The sequence below is a fragment of the Gobius niger genome, assembly GCF_951799975.1.
Source record: "Gobius niger genome assembly, chromosome: 17".
NCBI classification, from domain to species: Eukaryota; Metazoa; Chordata; class Actinopteri; order Gobiiformes; family Gobiidae; genus Gobius; species Gobius niger.
The window spans coordinates 26,751,252-26,769,172 of record NC_136868.1 but is presented as its reverse complement, the minus strand read 5'-3'; the positions used below and the strand labels follow the sequence as shown (position 1 = coordinate 26,769,172).

The 17,921-nt window shown below is 43.2% G+C and overlaps 2 protein-coding genes across 3 annotated transcripts in view; both read left to right on the top strand.

Moving 5' to 3' along the window:
- Positions 1 to 43: 43 nt before the first annotated feature.
- LOC306976489 (high affinity choline transporter 1-like) lies at positions 44 to 4,875 on the top strand (the record flags this gene model as incomplete). Its single annotated transcript, XM_079574421.1, has 8 exons — positions 44 to 264; positions 412 to 572; positions 1,177 to 1,332; positions 1,442 to 1,590; positions 1,662 to 1,748; positions 1,853 to 2,024; positions 2,642 to 2,859; positions 4,246 to 4,875. The coding sequence occupies 8 exons, from the start codon at positions 44 to 46 to the stop codon at positions 4,873 to 4,875; spliced, it is 1,794 nt and encodes a 597-aa protein (XP_079430547.1).
- Positions 4,876 to 11,546: 6,671 nt separating this feature from the next.
- anos1b (anosmin 1b) overlaps positions 11,547 to 17,921 on the top strand; it is a 61,134-nt gene continuing 54,759 nt past the window's right edge. For both annotated transcript variants that reach the window (XM_079575602.1, XM_079575601.1), the window contains exon 1: positions 11,547 to 11,929. In XM_079575602.1, the coding sequence (XP_079431728.1) occupies positions 11,753 to 11,929 (177 nt within the window). In that variant the 5' untranslated portion in view covers positions 11,547 to 11,752. The remainder of the gene's footprint in view (positions 11,930 to 17,921) is intronic.

Below are 17,921 nucleotides of genomic sequence, written 5' to 3'. Positions count from 1 at the left end.
AGGGGGCAAGCAGGGGGGCTTAGATTTGGGCGTGGTCTGGGCTATGATTGACACATTGGCGAGCGAGAGGTCTTTTGAGGTGGAGGATTACTCTCCACCTTCATCACCGGAGGTGGAGGATGTTGATGTGGAGGAGGCCGGCGGCCCTGAGCCGTACATGTTTGAGCCGATGGCTCGCTCGTTGCCCGAGGCCACCGATGCGGCCGGTACTGACGAGCCCACCGAGGCGTCAGTGCCGCCAAGGATGGGTCCCGTTAGCGAATGGTAAATTGGTGTTAGCATTAGCGCTCGGTTTATCTGATTTAGAGCAAACGCAAACGAAACGTTCATATTTATATTAAATTGTAGATATGTTCATACATGGATATTGAGGTATCATACAGACATAATAAGCTATGACTGCATCAACAGGTGTCTATGCGGCCACTGCACGTCATTGTCCCCAGTGGAGAATGTGTGCTGCAGGGAGACTTTATCCTTTATCCTGGGCATCGCCGAGGCAACGTACAACCCGACGCTCGGAGCCGTGTGGGCGGTGATGCCTGTGCCCTACATCCTGACTTTCTTCCTCGGTACGATAAAGCACTGCTCACATATCACTGCATTCACTCACGTCACCTTTTAAAAAATGTTCAATACCGGGACTTTAATGATACTTGGTTTACGATATTGATATCTGAGGGATACTTTTTCTGAGACGTATACAAAATATTTATCATGTTTCTCTCCAATGTCAAGATATGTGTGAAAAAAGGGGATAAAGTTGGGGAAAAATGGGAGAAATTGTGGGGAAAATAAGGAAAATTGTGTAAAAAAAATGGGGGGAAATTGAAAGGAAATACAGAAAATATTAGTAACAAAAATGAAGAAACATTTGGGGGGGAAATAAGAAGGAATGTGTAAAATAAAATTGGGAAAATTGGGCAAACATTTAGGAAAAAATGGGAGAAAAATTGGGGGGAAAAATTTAATAATTTGGGAAAATTGGACACATTTTTTTGGGGGGGAAAGGAAAAATTCTGAAATAAATAGGGGAAGATGGTTGAGAAAATAGGGAAAATTTTAATTATAAAAATGGGGTAAATGAGGAAACTTTTTGGGAAATAAGAAAGAATATGTAAAAAGGGAAAAAGTGGCAAACATTCAGAAAAACAAGGGAAAAATTGGGAAAAAATCTTTTATTTGAGCCGAAACAACCCATGAGGCAGAACAAGTACGTGACCATGATGGACTCGTTCCAGACCAAGTACGGGAACGTCATGGCCACGGTCCTGATGTTCCCCGCCCTGGTGGCCGACGTCATGTGGGTGGCACGTACGCGGGTCAGCCTGGGTGAGTGGCACCAACGCCCGGCAACACGGGGCACAGGAACAGACTTCCAGAGAGAGGATGTTATACTTGTGTTTGTGACTGTCCTGTCCTGTGCTGGCTGTTGTTCCAGAGGGCACCTTGGCTGTGATCTTGGACCTGTCCTACGTGTACTCCATCATCATCTCGGCTGTGGTGGCCATCATCTACACGCTGCTGGGGGGCCTGTACTCCGTGGCCTACACAGACGTGATCCAGCTCATCTTCATCTTCGTCAGCCTGGTGCGTCGTAGCTCTTCCCTGATTCTTTGGGCAGACAGATAACGTGGCTGTGTTTCCGTGTTTGCGTGCAGTGGCTGTGCGTGCCTTTCCTCTTGACCAACCCTCACTCCTTGGGCATCGCGCAGACGGCCTACACCGCCGTCTTCCAAGCACCGTGGGTGTGATTTTGTGAGCATGCTGATTTTGTGAGCATGAGGGCAGAAAATAATGATTGTCTTTCTAGTTTTAGTTTCCATAACACACATTTTTGTATGACTAACAGCTGTGTGAATCGTTCCAGGCCTTGGGAGGACTTGCGTACCAGGCCTTTTACCAGAGGATCCTGTCGGCCTCGTCCTACACTCAGGCTCAGGTCACCTGCTTCGCCTCCTCTGTCTTCTGCCTGGTGCTGGGCATCCCTTCAGTCCTGGTGGGAGCAGTGGCTGCCTCTACAGGTAAAGTTCAAACATTCAGACGGATGCATCAGTTTTAGAATTCTCACTGCAGCAAATGTTAAAGGAATAGGCCACCGTTTTTCCATACTGAGATATGTTCTTCCCTTAGCTTTGACGAGTTCTTTAGGACCTGTCTGGTCTTCACCCGTGCCTTCAGTCACGTAAACACAGCGCAGACGGACGGCAGTCCGCGCAGTAATCTTCACTTTACAGCGCAGTAATCTTCACTTTACTGTGCGGATGCCAAACTACTCCTGGTATTATTACGCCTTACAATATAGTTCCCACTTTTATCCGCTTAGAAAATCCACATTGTTTAATTTTGTGTAATTATACTTTGTAGTGTAACAATTCACTTAACAATATTTAAATAGGGAAAACGTGGAAGAGCTTGGTAGCTTCTATCTTGACCAGTTTTGGAGCTATAGTGGAGAGAGGGAGAGGCTAAATGCTAACGCCGTCTGCGCTGTGTTTACGTGACTGAAGGCACGGGGGAAGATCAGACAGGTCCTAAAGAACTCGTCAAAGCTAAGGTAAGAACATATCTCAGAATGTAAAAACGGTGTAAAAACGGTGGCCTATTCCTTTAATACTGGATGTTGTGCACACATTTCCAGACTGGAACTCCACTGCATACGGGCTCCCCTCGCCATTCGAGCGGAACCAGGCCGGCTCCATCCTACCCATCGCGCTGCAGTTCCTCACCCCCCCGTACGTGTCTGTGATTGGGATTGGAGCGGTGGCTGCTGCCGTCATGTCGTCGATGGATTCCGCTCTGCTCTCCTCGGCTTCACTGTTCTCCTCAAACATTTACAAGAACATCATCGGGAAAGAGGTGAGGCACGGCTGATTCGAGTAGAGTTCAGGATCATTGCTCCATGTAGGAGCGGGCGATGCATTGAATTACATCGATTAGTTTGAGCTTTTAAAAACAGATGATGTGGAAAATGGCTAAAGCCTCATTTAGGCTCTCATTTCGTACGCAAATAGATCCGTTCCAAGCGTTGATAATGTCCAACATGCTTTATGAAAAGTTACCACCAGAGAGCGCTGGAAGATTTACCCTAAATTAGGGTTAAAATCAAAGAGGAAACAGAAAACCTTTCTCTGTGATTATTATAGTTTGTCATGTCAACAGAGTCTCAGTCAGAGTCAGTGTTTAAGCAGCTCAAGACATTACCATGCTACCGGTTAGCAACTGTCAACCAGGCTTCAACAGGATAAACATATGTGGCTCACATCTATGAACACTAAGGAAATACTACAGTGAAGCTAAATGCTAACCGGTAGCATGCTAACGTCTTAAACACTGACTCACTGGTTTCTTCACATAAATCTGGGGCCATGTTTTTACTGCTATCTTCTTCAGCAATGATTACGGGTACATTAAAATGTCTTTCATTTATATCCTGAGTAGAGAGATTATATACATGTTGCGGTACTGCATAATTGTACTTCGGTGTTCAAAATGGCCGCCATAGCAACAAAAGTCACATGACTGAAAGGCTTATATAAGAGAGTGCCAAAATGTGTCAGAAAAGAAACAATAATACAACAAAAAAAACACTGTTGCTCTCCAGTCTAGAAGCTTTAAGATTTGGGTAAAGCCGGTAAGAGGTGTTTTGGCCCAGCCCTAGTTACACATTAGGTGTGTTTAAGATGAAGTGCGCCTCGCCTCGATTCTAGACGAGACCAGGCGGTGGCGTCTGAGGGCGGAGAAAGGCGCCTCTAATCAAGTCAGACACATCTCAGCCCCGAGAACAGAGAGGAGCCTCAGATCACGCAGCGTAAGTAGATCTTGGTGATGAGAAAAAAGGAGGCAGGAGGCTGCGGAGCGTCAGGGCAACACGTTTCTGATCTAAACACAACTCATATCCAATCATCTGTCAGTCCTCTGACAGCGAATGTGTTTACAGCACTTCATTTCCCACAATCCCTTTGGCCTTTGTAGTTCAGGCAGCCGAGCGAGGCGGAGAAAAGCAACTTCGCTCGCCTGCCCAAGGCGCTCCAGCCGCCTCGGTCTCACGAGAATACGGGCACCGCCGCACAGGTGGCGTCAGAGCGAGGCGGGGCCATCTTGGACACGAATCTGATCGGCCTGCACCGCCCGCCTGCAGCCGCCTGCAGCGCCTCGCTCATCTTAAACACACCTATTGATAATATAAGATAACGTATGAAGATATGTATGACTATTGATTTTCATACTTGGTGCTTGTTCCAGGCGTCTGACCGGGAGATGCAGTGGGTGATCCGGATCTCGGTGGTCGTGACCGGAGTGGCGGGGACGGCCCTCACCTTCTTGGAGAGCAGCGTCCTGGTCTTCTGGCTCGTGGGCGTGGACATGTCCTACACCATCCTCTTCCCCCAGCTGGTCTGCGTCCTCTTCTGCAAATTCTCCAACGGCTACGGCGCGTCTGTGGGCTTCGTCACGGGCATCGTCATGAGAGTCCTGAGCGGGGAGCCCCTCATCGGCCTCCCGCCCCTCATCCGGTTCCCAGGCTGCCGGCTCAACGCGGAGGGGAAGATGACGCAGTTCTTTCCCTTCCGCACTACCATCATGCTCACCTCTTTGGCGGCCATCCTGTTGGTCTCGCGGATCACCTCCTTCGTTTTCAGCAAGGACCTGCTGCCGGACAGATGGGACGTGTTCAACATCAAGCGAGAGCAGAAACAAGCAAGCAAAGACGAGACCAGTATTGGGCGGAATGAGGGACGAGAGGAGACAGAGGACCCTGACGAGGAACGAGACCAGACAAAGGACCTTGAGGAGCGACGGGAGGAAACCAACATGGACCCCAACAGTGACCGTAACGAGGGTCGAGGGGAGCTCCTATGTCCTGTAAGCTGCTGAAGAAGTTCACTACAGAGAGAAGACCATGGTGAAGTGGATAGACGCATCGATCCAGCTCTTTTGTTTCAGATACCGATCCCAAGACTGGGGATTTGATTGTCTGGCCATAACCGATAATAACAGATATAAAGAGACTTTCTTAAAGAACCTTAACCTTATCCTTACCCTTACAAGTGGCTGCTGTGAGTGATGAAATGAATGGTCCTCTACAGAAAACAAAGCCAATGAGAGCCATGTGATTGCTGTAATGTATTAATAAACTGTAATGGATTAAAACAAGAATTACTGGACTTTTCTAGACTGCATACACTTGGCTATTTAGATTACTTTAATGTGAGCAACTCACATGAATTGATCTGATCGTTACAACTTGAATGCTTTTGCAAACATGACTTCATAACTTCAAATCATAACAACACCGCCCAAGAACTGACTTTCTGTTTCGATCCAGCACGCCAAAATAAAAGCACACAGCTCGTCTCGTTGCAAGAATATAATTAAATACACACATTTTGAGTGTTTCGTCTGTTTATAGTCAGGCAGAAAGAAAGTTGAACTAATGAATAAGATGGTGCTTTTATTTTGGCGTGTTGGATTGAAACAGGATGTAATGAAGAAAAGTTTAAAAAAAAATTAAGCTGCTGACAGGAAGTGACATAGATAGATATAGTTTACCTTCTTCTATGTCACTTCCTGTCAGTGTCCAATAAGGAAGTGAAACAATAAACATCACAAAAACGGTCAAACTAAAGAAAACTGGGTAATATTTTTAGCAGTATCTTAAATATAGTTGTGTTATAGTTCTGCAAAAATACTTAGTAACTTTGTAACTGAATTCATCATTTTGGGTATCTTCCATTCGGACCATAGGGGGCGCCGCCCTCTCTAAAATGTTTCTAAAAATATCATCATCATATTATAGCAATAATAGTAAATATTGCATTATATTTTGCACAAAAGCCTCTCGGAGATGTATTAAAGAAAAGTTTAGGTCAGGTTAGCCTATAAATTATGAGGAAAAACGCAGTTACTCGTATATACCACATGGTGATGCTAGTGCTTTTGAAATACCGAGTGTCAAAGCCAACACAATTTTTAGAAATTCCCAGCCTTGAGAAAGACTTCTTTGTGTGCGTGTGTCTGTGAGGCTGTGTGTGTATTCATGGATGCACAGATGAAACATAAGCTATAGGATCTCATTTTTAAACCACTTCAATCGGGGCTAAATTGAAAAATAAACTCAAAACCAGTGGGATTGAACAGATGGCACAGTTTGCTTCAGAACACTGACATATAACACAGAATGATCACATCCAATGTGTAAAAAGGGGGTCACTCTCTAGTTCATGTGAAAGGCTTAAGATGTGGTCTACAGCAGTGATAGTGTTTGTATTGTGCAAATTGCACTGGAGGTATGTCAGTCTCCAGACCGCTGTATAACATTACATCATCTGAGGTCTTCTTTTAGCTTCATGAAATTCAATCTTTTGTGAACGTTTCAGAAAGCAGCTGCATCTCAAGTTGAAATAACTAAATGTGTTATTTGTGGGGTTAAATAAAGTCGAAACGCGAGATACTGAAATGGGATGATTTGGGAGATTTCTATGAGAGTTTCTTTTTGCTCTGACTCATTCTTCACTTTTTATCAATGCTGAATACAAACAGCCAAAGGTGGTCTAGAGCAGTGGTTCTCAACTGGTGCATCTGGACCCAAAAGTGGAGGAGGAGCAGGAGGAGAAGACAATATTTGACATTATATTTTGTGTAAGTGTAAGCTGTGTTTGGTTCACGGCTTGTCATCTCAGGGTCCCGACCCCATAGCAGCATAAGCCACTTGTCTAGAGGGTCTGCACTTTACCTGAGTAGACATTTTGTTGTGAACTTATTACTTTTATTATACATTTAAACGATAATCAGAATTTATACTCCACTACATTTCTTATTAAACCCCAAGAGTGTTAATACAAGTTAGTTCTAAGCTCTGTGATGAACACTGCAGAGTAGTAGGTGTGTGCAAATGCACTGTCATTGCCACCGACTCATGACAAGAAAGAGGGCTTGAACTACTTTGAATACTGTTGTATTGAAGTATTTGATTATTTATTATTTATTTATTATTTATTTGAAGTAATAAGTTAGTTTCACTAAATTACTATCAAGTAAAGAAAATGAAGTATTCTGACCACCACAGCTGACAGCTCCCTGTCTCTATAAAAGGAAACAAATTCATCACAACTATATAAGAAAGTACACGGCTAGTCCTGTCTCTTTACAAAATAGGCAACATAAAAAATAATACACTTTTTGAAATAACTCGATTGCAAATGCGGTAAATATTGGCTATGTGAAACACTGTGCATGCCTTTAGATAGTGTAGACCAACACTGGCCCTATATCTTGCAATGATTAGCAAAATTGGGTCTTAAGCACAACCTTACAGTTTGCAAGTAAAGATTAAGTGAAGTTTAGGGACAAAGGCCTTATTGCTGGTAATAGGAAACAAATACAGTAAAAGTAAACCTTTGTTGCATTAGTTTCACTGTTTGCAGCAAAAGCTATAGTACGACACAAACTCAGCATCATGGTTCCAACGTTAGTCTTTCTACTCTTCTTTTGAGTTGCTGAACAAATACAATAATTGACACCGGATTCTGCGGTTTGTTCACACCAGAGAATATTGTATGTCTACAGTTTCGGGGTGTCTCGTTGCAAAGTATTCCCAACCAAATTGTTATTCAATCAGTTATTGGCTGATTTTTACTGACTAGAGCGGCTTAAGAGCTCAAATTCACACACAGTCTCCGGGCCAAACATCTGCCTGTAGAAGTGTCCCCCTGCTCCCCCCTCTGTCCAACCGACCCAACCACATTTGGCTTTCATCAGCAGGCGTTTGGATAGACAGACAGTGCATGCTCCTGCTACATGACTGTGTGCACCCAACAGCAAGTGTAAGTGATGTGTGTCCGCTAATGGTTTGTTCAGGAACTGGAGCCAAGTGGTCAGTGAAAATAAGAAAATGGTTTAGCAGCTGCTCCACCGGGATACTACATAACATCTGTGGGTAAAGCGAGCATGTTCGAATCAATCTATGCTTTGTGATTGAGAAGCTGTAAAAGTTATAGACGCCCCTTTGCTTATAGAGCCTCATGAAGTTGTTTACGAAATGCATTTTATCAATGGACCTTTTTATGATTTTGTGCAGGAATCTCCCCATTTACCATGAAAGAGCCTGATCATCACACATAAGGTCCCCATAAGTCCCCATATACAGTAAGTAAGTAGGCATGGTTTATTTATAGCGTTTTTGCAGATCCAAATCACACAGTGCCGGAATTGACTCCACAACTTGCTTTGAACATGTAAACTTGTAGACTTGTGTTTATATGTATTTTGTGAGATGCTTGTTGTGATAAAGCACAATTCGGATGATACACGATGGAACTTTGTGACAAAAAGCACTTTGAAATGTGGCATATATATGTACAGTATAATGACTAAGGCGCCTGCATTGTGCGGCTCATAAAGGCATGCCATTTCTGAGAGCAAATTCAATAATGTGCTCATGCCATGATACTCGTAATGATAACAGCAGCATCTCTCAGTGGTAACATTTCAGTGTTGCTTTATTTCCTGTGATTAGACTCCAATCTCCATGCAAATTGTAAGCAACGGAGGTGTTATTATTGTTTCGTTTGGCCATGCTGTAAACCCTCAGTGTCTTTGTAAATGATGATGTAAGAGCAAGTCCAAATGCTATTGACTGTTGGCTGGTGAGAGGGATATGGTCATGTATTGGCAGAGAAACTCGCTGAACTTCTACTTTGTGTTCAAACATTGCTGTTGGATTTACTTCAGGGTTAGCAATTGGACCGCCAATAAACATAACATAATGGCTTTTATTTTGTTTATTTCGGTTTGGCGGATCCAGAACGTGTCATCATCTCCATTGCAATGCTTTGTCAATTTAATAATTAGCCGGGTGTTTGTGCTTTTGTTGGGTTTGTGTCCCGGTCGCTGGTGAGGCCTTTCTGTTCTCTGTACGGAGCTTGCATGTTCTCCCCGTGTCCAGCGTTACTTTACGACCATGACTCCCTTTAGAAAGATTCTGAAAATCTGGGAAATTTCCTTACTGTTTGCTTCAAGCTGGACTTTGAGAGTTGAATGTTCTATCTCGCGAAAATCAAAGGAAAGGAAATAGAAGGCTTAAACTGATGCATTCAGACTCTAATCCATTGGGGGTTCGGACCAATATCATGTCAGTGTTGCTGTGAATGACCAAGTTTTTATATTTGCTGAAAACAACAAGCACATTCATCAATATGGCGGCAAAGGCAAAAACACAAAGTATATGGCGCTATGTACTTTCAAACACTAATAAAAAAAAATGTAAACCTAAATATTGCAATAGTGCTTTGATGAGTAGCTCACCGGCAGAGGTGCAGCACTCAGTTACATTGACATTTAAGTAACGTTTTCAAATACTTTTTTCACTTTTTTCAGTACTTCTTACTCGAGTATTATCAAAATGTATCTGTACACTTGAGTAAAAAAAATAACTTGCCGCTTTGAGTAAATCTTGAATCCATTTTGACGTGTTTAATGATGTACTTTGTGTTTTGTTTACTTGATTCTTCACAAAGACTTCTTTGTATATGTTTTTTATGGTATTTCTCTCATGATTTATGTCACGACTGAAACATTTTACGCTCGAACTGTTACTCTTTTACAGTAGCTAACTCTTACTAGAGTAAATATTTGGGCCACTGCTTTTGTACTTCTTCTTGAGTAAAATTGTTTAAAAGTAACGTTTACTCTTACTTTATTGCCTACCCCACATTTACCTCATTGGCTAAAACGAGTTGCTTTTGATCCAATCAACTGCCAGTATCCTTTTGCTCCGCCTTAGGATTTTCCTTGTCAATTAAATAAAGGCCAGGTAAAGTGCACCATAAAAGATTAATTGAACAGATGGAAGTTTGAATTTTTTTCCACCCCCCTGCAAACCCGCGATCACACTCATACAGTCCAGGAGAGTGACATGTCTTGCCGCATGAATAATCGTAGTATTTAGCTCTCGTGGCATCTGCATGTCGCCGTGAGCCCATGCGACCACACGTCACAACCGTTGCATAAGATCTTCCCTTTTTACTCCACACTCTCGTCTATTTAACGCAGCGCTTTGCCATCCACTCCGGTGCCAAAGACCCTCCTGCCAGGGCTCGCTAAATATTTACACAACTCTCAATCAGACTTTAGGTGATTCTCTCTCCACTTTTTATTGCCAGCGGGGATGACTTCTCCGGAGAGCTCCATGTAAACAAACACAGCTTTCAACCCCGTGCCCCAAACATGTCGAGCTGGCACGGTTCCCCCATCCCTTATTAGCCCCGAAAACCCCGAGCAATAATAACCCACTGACTGTAACCTCTTTGGCTCAAACACTTACCTCAACATTATAAGAAATCCCTTTTTATTAGCCCACTCCTATAATTACCCGCTGGACCACAATGCACAGTGTGTTTGGAGAGAAGTAATAATAAAGTGTTAATAGGCCCTCGAACAACAGACGGCCATTGGGAAGCATTTGGCACCGCGCGGGCCCCTTGTGATGTCAGTCCAAATTTAGATGCGCGGTGGCATCACTCGGCTGAGCGTGTACGAGGGCAGCTTTGAACATGACGTGTTTGCAGTGATAATGAGGAGGGAATAACTGTAAATGGGATGAAGGGAGAAGGAACAGAGGGGGTCATTATGCGGCTGCGAGTACAGTATTGGTTTGTGGAGCTTGACAATGGCTTCCAATAAACCTAATTGCACATGGCACGATTATTGCAGCCCAAACAAAGTCACCATTCAAACTGAACATATGCAGTAGTGTATGTTCAGTTCTTTAAAGTGCGACTCGCTGCCAAAACTCACAAAACCAGCTACATTTGGAACATGGGTTGTTTTAAGGGTCCTCAATTTAAAGGCGCATTATGCAACTTCTTTTGTGGGGGAGAAAAAGTTGATATTTGTGCGAATTTGACGTAGCGGCTGTATGAGTGATCAGCATGGCGACTTTTACCTTCAATCACGGTGTGTGACCTCTTCAACGTTCCAGGATCACTTGTTTCGTGGGTTTTCTGGCGGGAGGGTCCGTTAGCAGAGAAAACCTGCAAAACAATTGATCCCGGAGCATCCTTGAGACCACTGTGATCCAGCGTAAAGGCGCCACGCTGACCACTCATACAGCCGCTGGGTCACTACAAGATCAAGTAGCACAAATATCAACCCCCCCCCATAAATAGTTGCATAATGCACCTTTAAACCCCCGGAGATATTATTGAAGGACACTGTTTTGCGTCCTGACCCACCACCAGATGAGATCTACTGGTCACGGTGGAACATGGTGTGAATCCTCTAACAATGTAACACTTTGGCAACACGTGTGCAGCACTTATTATTATTATTATTATTATTATTATTATTATTATTATTATTATTATTATTATTATTATTATTATTTACATTTTATTTTGGGGATAAAAGCGTGAAGCCAAGATGCCACCGTTCTCCTTTTTACAGAGGGCTATGTAATCAGTGGCAGATGACGCTAGAAGGTGCAAATGATGGCCCTTTAAAGCACCCACCGGTGATTTGGAGCTCCGCTGATGACCATAATGTGCGATAATGAGCGGAGGCGCACATGGGAAGACGGTGGGAGTGTCTGCGCGCGAGGTAGAGAGAGAGCTCCGTCGTTTTCTTGGGAGCAGATGTTTTCATTCACAACTCTCTGGTCGCAAGAGGAGGACTCGAAGAAGAGGAAGAAGAGGAAGAAGACTCCCGGGGACCCCAGCGAGCATCTAAACAGCCCTCTGTTTGCCTACACAGTGCCATGTCTTTACGCGGAGTCACCCTGCTTCGCCTTTGCGCGCTGGTGTCGGTGGCGTTCGCGCGCAGGACCTCACCGGAGCACGAGGATGTTCAGGAGAAGATCAACAGCGCGCGGTGCACGTCCAGGTGCCTCACGCTGCACATGACGCAGCTCACGGCCGCCTTCAGACACGTCCAGGTAGGATAACGGTTCAGCCACTCAATGCATTTTGGACTTCTCTTTGAGGACCAAAAGTCAAATGAACTGTCACTTTTTTTTTTTTTTACGCATGACATTGACTCTGTCAGAAAATGCCAAGTGCGCCTCTCTAGACGCTCAATTTGTCTTATTGAAAGAATATTGCATATCTTTTACAAGCTAAACATTGGTCAGTGCGGTAAACCATAAAGTATTAATATGGAAATGTGCGTAATGGGCTGCGGTATGAGTGGGCAAAGCTACAGACTCTAAAAGGGAATGTGCCAAAGTTTGAAATGACTCTGCTGCGTTGCCTTTGGGCTACATTTTTGCAACCTATTTTCTGTAATTGGCCATACAATTGACAATTGAAATGATAAAAAGTTATGGGTTAGGCCTACAGTATAATAGTTACCTGCCCCATAAGGACACATTTCGATATAAAGCTTACAATGTGTTGCCACTTGCAGTTCAAGAGGGCAGGGGTACTCTGGCTTTTATAATTCTGTGCTTGTCCCAAATAGTGGGTTCAGACTTGAAAGAAGTCCCAAACAACAGCAAAAAATATTATCTGTAAAAGTGTTGTAAACAAAACAGGAAAGTATTGCAAGTCTTTAATCATTTTATTGGAAAATTTGCATTCATGTGGGGGAAAAACATCGGAAACATAGATTTACTGAGGCGACACATGACATACAAAGCAGCTTATCAGACAATTGCTTTGTTTAAACTGGCCCCAAATCTCACAACTGTGTAGTGTCTCCCGCACGATCACTCACAGTGGCAAAGTTTGCAGTCCGGTGATGTGCGGTTCAAATGCGGGTTGTTAATCTTGTATCCAGAGGTGGCCTTACAGCGTCGCCCCTTTTTGCCTCTCGCGCTGCCCTGGCCTTGCTCTGCAGCCTTTGTAGTGTAGGAATGCGAGATTAACAGGAACATTAGGACGTTACCAAGTCGGGGGGGGAAAGCCACTTATCACTAACGGCTTCAGCATGTGCAACGCTCAGTAGTGGGTGGGAAAAGCGTTAACCGCAGCGTCTGACCGCGATGCCAGGCGGGCCCCAGTGGCTCAAGAGTGGACTGGAGTGTTGGATGGAAGGGGTATTGGACGGAGAATAGCCACCTGTGCGTTGTGTGCTGTCGGGTAATGAAGTGGCCCTTGGATGACTCTGCAGGGCTTGTGTGTGTGTGTGTATGTGGGGGCCAGTTTGGGGGCCCCTTGGAAAGAAAAAAAAAAAAGTTGTGAGAACATTTGGTTTGAAGTTTATGAAGTGGTGCGCACAGTAGTCGGATCTTAAGGCTTCAAACAGAGGTATGGGAGAGGGGGGGCAGTGGCGAGAACAAGAAACTAAAACGTATGGGATGATGGGTCATTTTTTGTGTGCTTTGCTATACAACATTTGGCCAAGTGGTCACTGTAGTATGTCATTTCATTTTCAGCCCTATGGTCATCACTTTTTCACTGTTTTTAGGTGTCAACTTAAAATATCTACCTGCAAGACACTTCCCACCTTTGTCTCATGTTAAAGTGATAGTCTGTAAGTTTGCAAAGTGTGGAGAGATGGTGCGAAATTTGAAAGTTAATAAATTCCTCTCCTCTCTAACCAGAAAGCCCTACTGAGTTTACAAAATGTTTACAAAAGTAAACGATCAAGCTCCTCCCCCTCCCCTCCTGATTGGACCCGACAGCCCGGTTCACAGGAAAAGCTTGTCTCATTGGTCAACGAGGGAGGATTCTATTCTGATTAGCTGCTGAGATTTGGGGAGGAGGGACTTTACAAAAAAAAGAAATCTATTACTTACTTTACATCCAAATGCAAGACCAGGTCGATTTTGCCCATTTTATCAAATTTGTAAAAAAAAATTAGACATCATGACCATCACTTTAAAGAGACTAGATGCAAGTTGGTCATTTTATGCTCACTACTACCACCTCAGGTCTTACGCGTAACTGCAGTCTCTATATTAAGCTCGTGCATGATGGAGCTTCGGACCCAAAGTAACACCTTTTTGAGTGACAGTGCAGGATTTTAGAGGCAGTTGTGGTGAACAGGTCTGAGCTCATTCTACACATTAGGACATGGCTGGAACATGTAGGGGGAGGAAAATACTTAGTTTTAACATTTTTAGACTCCGTATAGTCCCTTAAATGTGTTAATGATATTGAGTGATTGGCGATTATAGCATACTAAAACTTTTCTTTGGTGCTTGGAAAAGGTATGTAAGGGATGTCATTTATCATTAAAGTATGGCATGTTTTGTCAGTCAGTAAGATGCAACGAAGAAGGATTTGCAGAGACTTGTCATTATCAACGAAGCACAAGCATGTCATGAGGGTTAGCGCACAGGCCACCCCTGGAATCTGACTGACCACCCCACACAGAGCGACCATGCTATAATACCTCATCCTCATCAAGAATCATAACTCATAACTAAGTGGGTCACCCTTGTGAAAAAAAAACATCTGGGCATGCCCCTGAAACTTACTCATGTCACCATAACGTCAACCCGGTGCCACTTGAGCCACATCCCGGGAAAAACCTTAATGCTCACTCACTGACAGCCATGTGGCCATTGATTTAAAGGATAACATTATTCAAAATAAGCAACATTGACAACAACTCCAGGAACCCCTCCGCGATTTCCTCGTGTGGCGCTCCTCTCCACCCGCCTGTGTCACCGCTGCTCCCTCCGGCCTGCCGTCTGGACCCTGTGTTTTTGGCCTGTTTTGGTGGATGCGTGTGTGGTTAGCGTATAGCCACTAGTATGTGATTCATTCATGTTCTATTTACACCTCCCCTTTCGCAGCTCGTCCGGGTTTTCCACTTGTTCCTTTTTTTTTATTATATATGTGGATATAACTCACTGTTTGTATGTGATCATGCACCACAAAAATCTTTATGATGTAAGTAGCTTAAATAGGCTTCATGGACGAGAAGCATAACAAAGCAGATATAGTCAAAGTGGTGCAGTGCATTTCAATACGGATCGCCTAAATAGGTTAATATTATGCACTCTCCTCTAAATTTAGATATGTAGATGAAGGCTATATGAATTGATCCACCCTTGAAACGAGACTTCTTTGAGATGTTCGAAATAGTTATAAAGCTACTTGGTATCTTGCAGCTTCACGGTCTCTTTTCTTAAGCAACAAAGAATGTATTTGAAGGATTGGTTGATCTTTCAGCATAATAACTTGGTACAGCTTCTCAACTATTTCTGAACTTAACATCCTAGATATCCAACAGTGCAGAACAAGCGTGGATATTCTGATATTTCTAAAGAACATACCATCGAAATTGATAAAAGAAAGGACTACAAGAAATGCAAACATAGTAGAATTATTGACCAAATGATTGCTAAAGTAAAAGTGTGAAAATCCATGAGAAGTACAATTTCTTCTTTAGTTTTTCTACCTAGAGTAACGATGTGTAAAAACAACAGTTTTCCTATATATCGGTCAAATAATCTTGACAAACATTAATATAATGCTATAGCTGTATCTCCGTAGTTCTCCTTTATGTCTACGAGATGCACTTCAAAGTCCAACGCATGTGGAGAAGTCATGTCTCTGTAGGCTACCGCCGCGGGAGGTACTAACAAGGCATCACTGGGGCAAGATGGATGGAGACAGCACTCGATATGAATGGGACAGCTCGTTGTTAAAGAGAAATCAATGGCACAACATCTAAGAAGCAAGAGCAGAGGTCAATGAGCCGAAACTGCTTTGCAAGTGATTGGTGAGGGCTATTGAGCATTCTAGACCAGCACCCAAAGCGGTGGAGCTTTTCTGCATGTGTACCATCAGAAAAGGGGGGAGTAGAGGAGCAAAATCTACAGTCTTTTGGAAGATTTTTGTGCTTACTTGTCCCATAACAGCTTTCTTTCTCATACCTAAGATTTGAGAATCACGGCACAGGAATTAGCTGGCAGATGTGCTTCTACTGTACCACTTAGCCATGAGCCAGAGCATTTAACAAGGCAACGACAGACTATCTTTTGCGAGTTACAACCTACATTTTCACATCCTTCAAGACAATAAGTGTCCAGTGACAAACAATCTTGGCATTCAAATTGAAACTCTTATAATCTATTTCCTGCAATGATTTACAAACAACTCTATTCCTCTTCCTATTTGACCCCATAACACCTTTGCCCCAAGCCCTCGCAGGTTTGCGGCTGTGACGAGCAGACAGCCAGAGCTCGGTGCTGAATGCGATCCAGTGTGTTTGTAAATGTGTGTCCCAGATGCACTGCGGTAGGTAAGGCTAATCTGCTCAGAGGTCGTCCAGCCGACCAGCCGACCAGCCAACTGCCTCGGGACTGCAGCACCGTCAGCTAAGTGCTATGGGGAGCGCATGAGCGGGACAGGTCAGGTTGCTCGGAGATAAAGGCAGGAGACAGATCAGGTCAAGCATGAAGACGCAGGGATCGACCAACGATAGACGGCCAGGTGTGACCGAGATATGGGCCAAGATGCTCGGGTCATTTTCTCAACGGGTTTGGCCTGTACCTACATAAAAATCACTTCTTTGTCTGTTTTTGTTGTGACAAAGAAGATAATTTTAATTTGATGTTTTTTTTAATGCTCCAAGTGCTACGTTAAACACTGCAACCAAGTTTAGACCCCTTCAAACAAGTGCATGCATAGAATTATTGTATCACTTTAGCTGTTCATATTCATGTGTTCTCTCACATGGGGGCGCAGAGTTTAGCGCTGGTGCTTCACAACTAGAAGGTCCCGGGTTAAATTCCTGTGCCGAACGGGGCCTGAGTTTGCATGTCGCCTGCATAGGTTTTCCTACAATTAAAACATGTACAATAGGTGAGGATGAATGAGAGTGTAGGAGTGAGTGTGAACCCACAATCTGTGTGAATAGATAAATAACTTGTCATCTTGCAGGACATACTTTAAATGTTCACAAACAAATAACTGAAATTTAAATTTGAAATTTCACAACATAGATTTCAGGTTTTAATTGACAAATAAAACATATGAATCAGCCTTGCATGCCTGTGGTGGGCGGTTGTTTTCCATCAATATGACATTTAGGTTTAAAGGGACTATACAGAGTTTAAAAATGTTAAAATGATGTATTTTCCTACATGTTCCAACAATGTCCTAATGTGTAGAATGAGCTCAGACCTGTTCACCACAACTGCCTCCAAAATCCTGCACTGTCACTCAAAACAGTGTTGCCGTCATGCACAAGCTTAATATAGAACCTGCAGTTATATGTATGACCTGAAGTGGCAGTAGTGAGTATAAAATGGCTAACTTGCATCTTGCCCCTTTAACATATATTTACCCATGTGTATGTTGTGTGCAGTATGTATGATAAATTCATTGTTTTGATTGCGGGTAGTTCTTTTCATAATTTTTTGTCGTTTTGTCTGTCTGAATTCCTGAATGGTCAGAACATGTCACAGCCAGTTCAGTTTTGTTTATTAGCCATTTGCAGTATAAAAATCACATTGGAAAAAAAGTGTGCAATGAGCTCACAGTGCACTGATAAACACAAACAAAGCCCAATTCGGGACTTAAGGGTAAAATGTTGTACAATAAAAAAGTCCATACAAAAGTTAAAGTGCTTTGTTTAAAGTCATCACAGCTTGTGGAAAGAAACTGTAAAACATTTGACAGAGCGATACCTTTTCCCTGCAGGGAGCATCCTAGAAATGCAGGCTGGCCTGAGGCGTCATTAACAATTTGTAAAGCTCGATTCGAGAGTTTAGCTTTAAATCTGGCCTCTAGGAAAAACTTGTTCAAAGTCTTCTTTTCTTTCAGATTCCCAAACCACACAATTAACAATAACAATTTACAACTGGTAGGACACTTATGCGATAGTAAATGTTTTGAAAAAATGATTTTTTTTTTCAACAATCTGCACCTCAGAGTCATGGATAGCAATAGGCAACTGATTCCTGTTGTGACAAAAAAAATCCAAAACAAGTTCACATGTTTTTGAAGTCTTCAAAAGCAAGTTGTTTT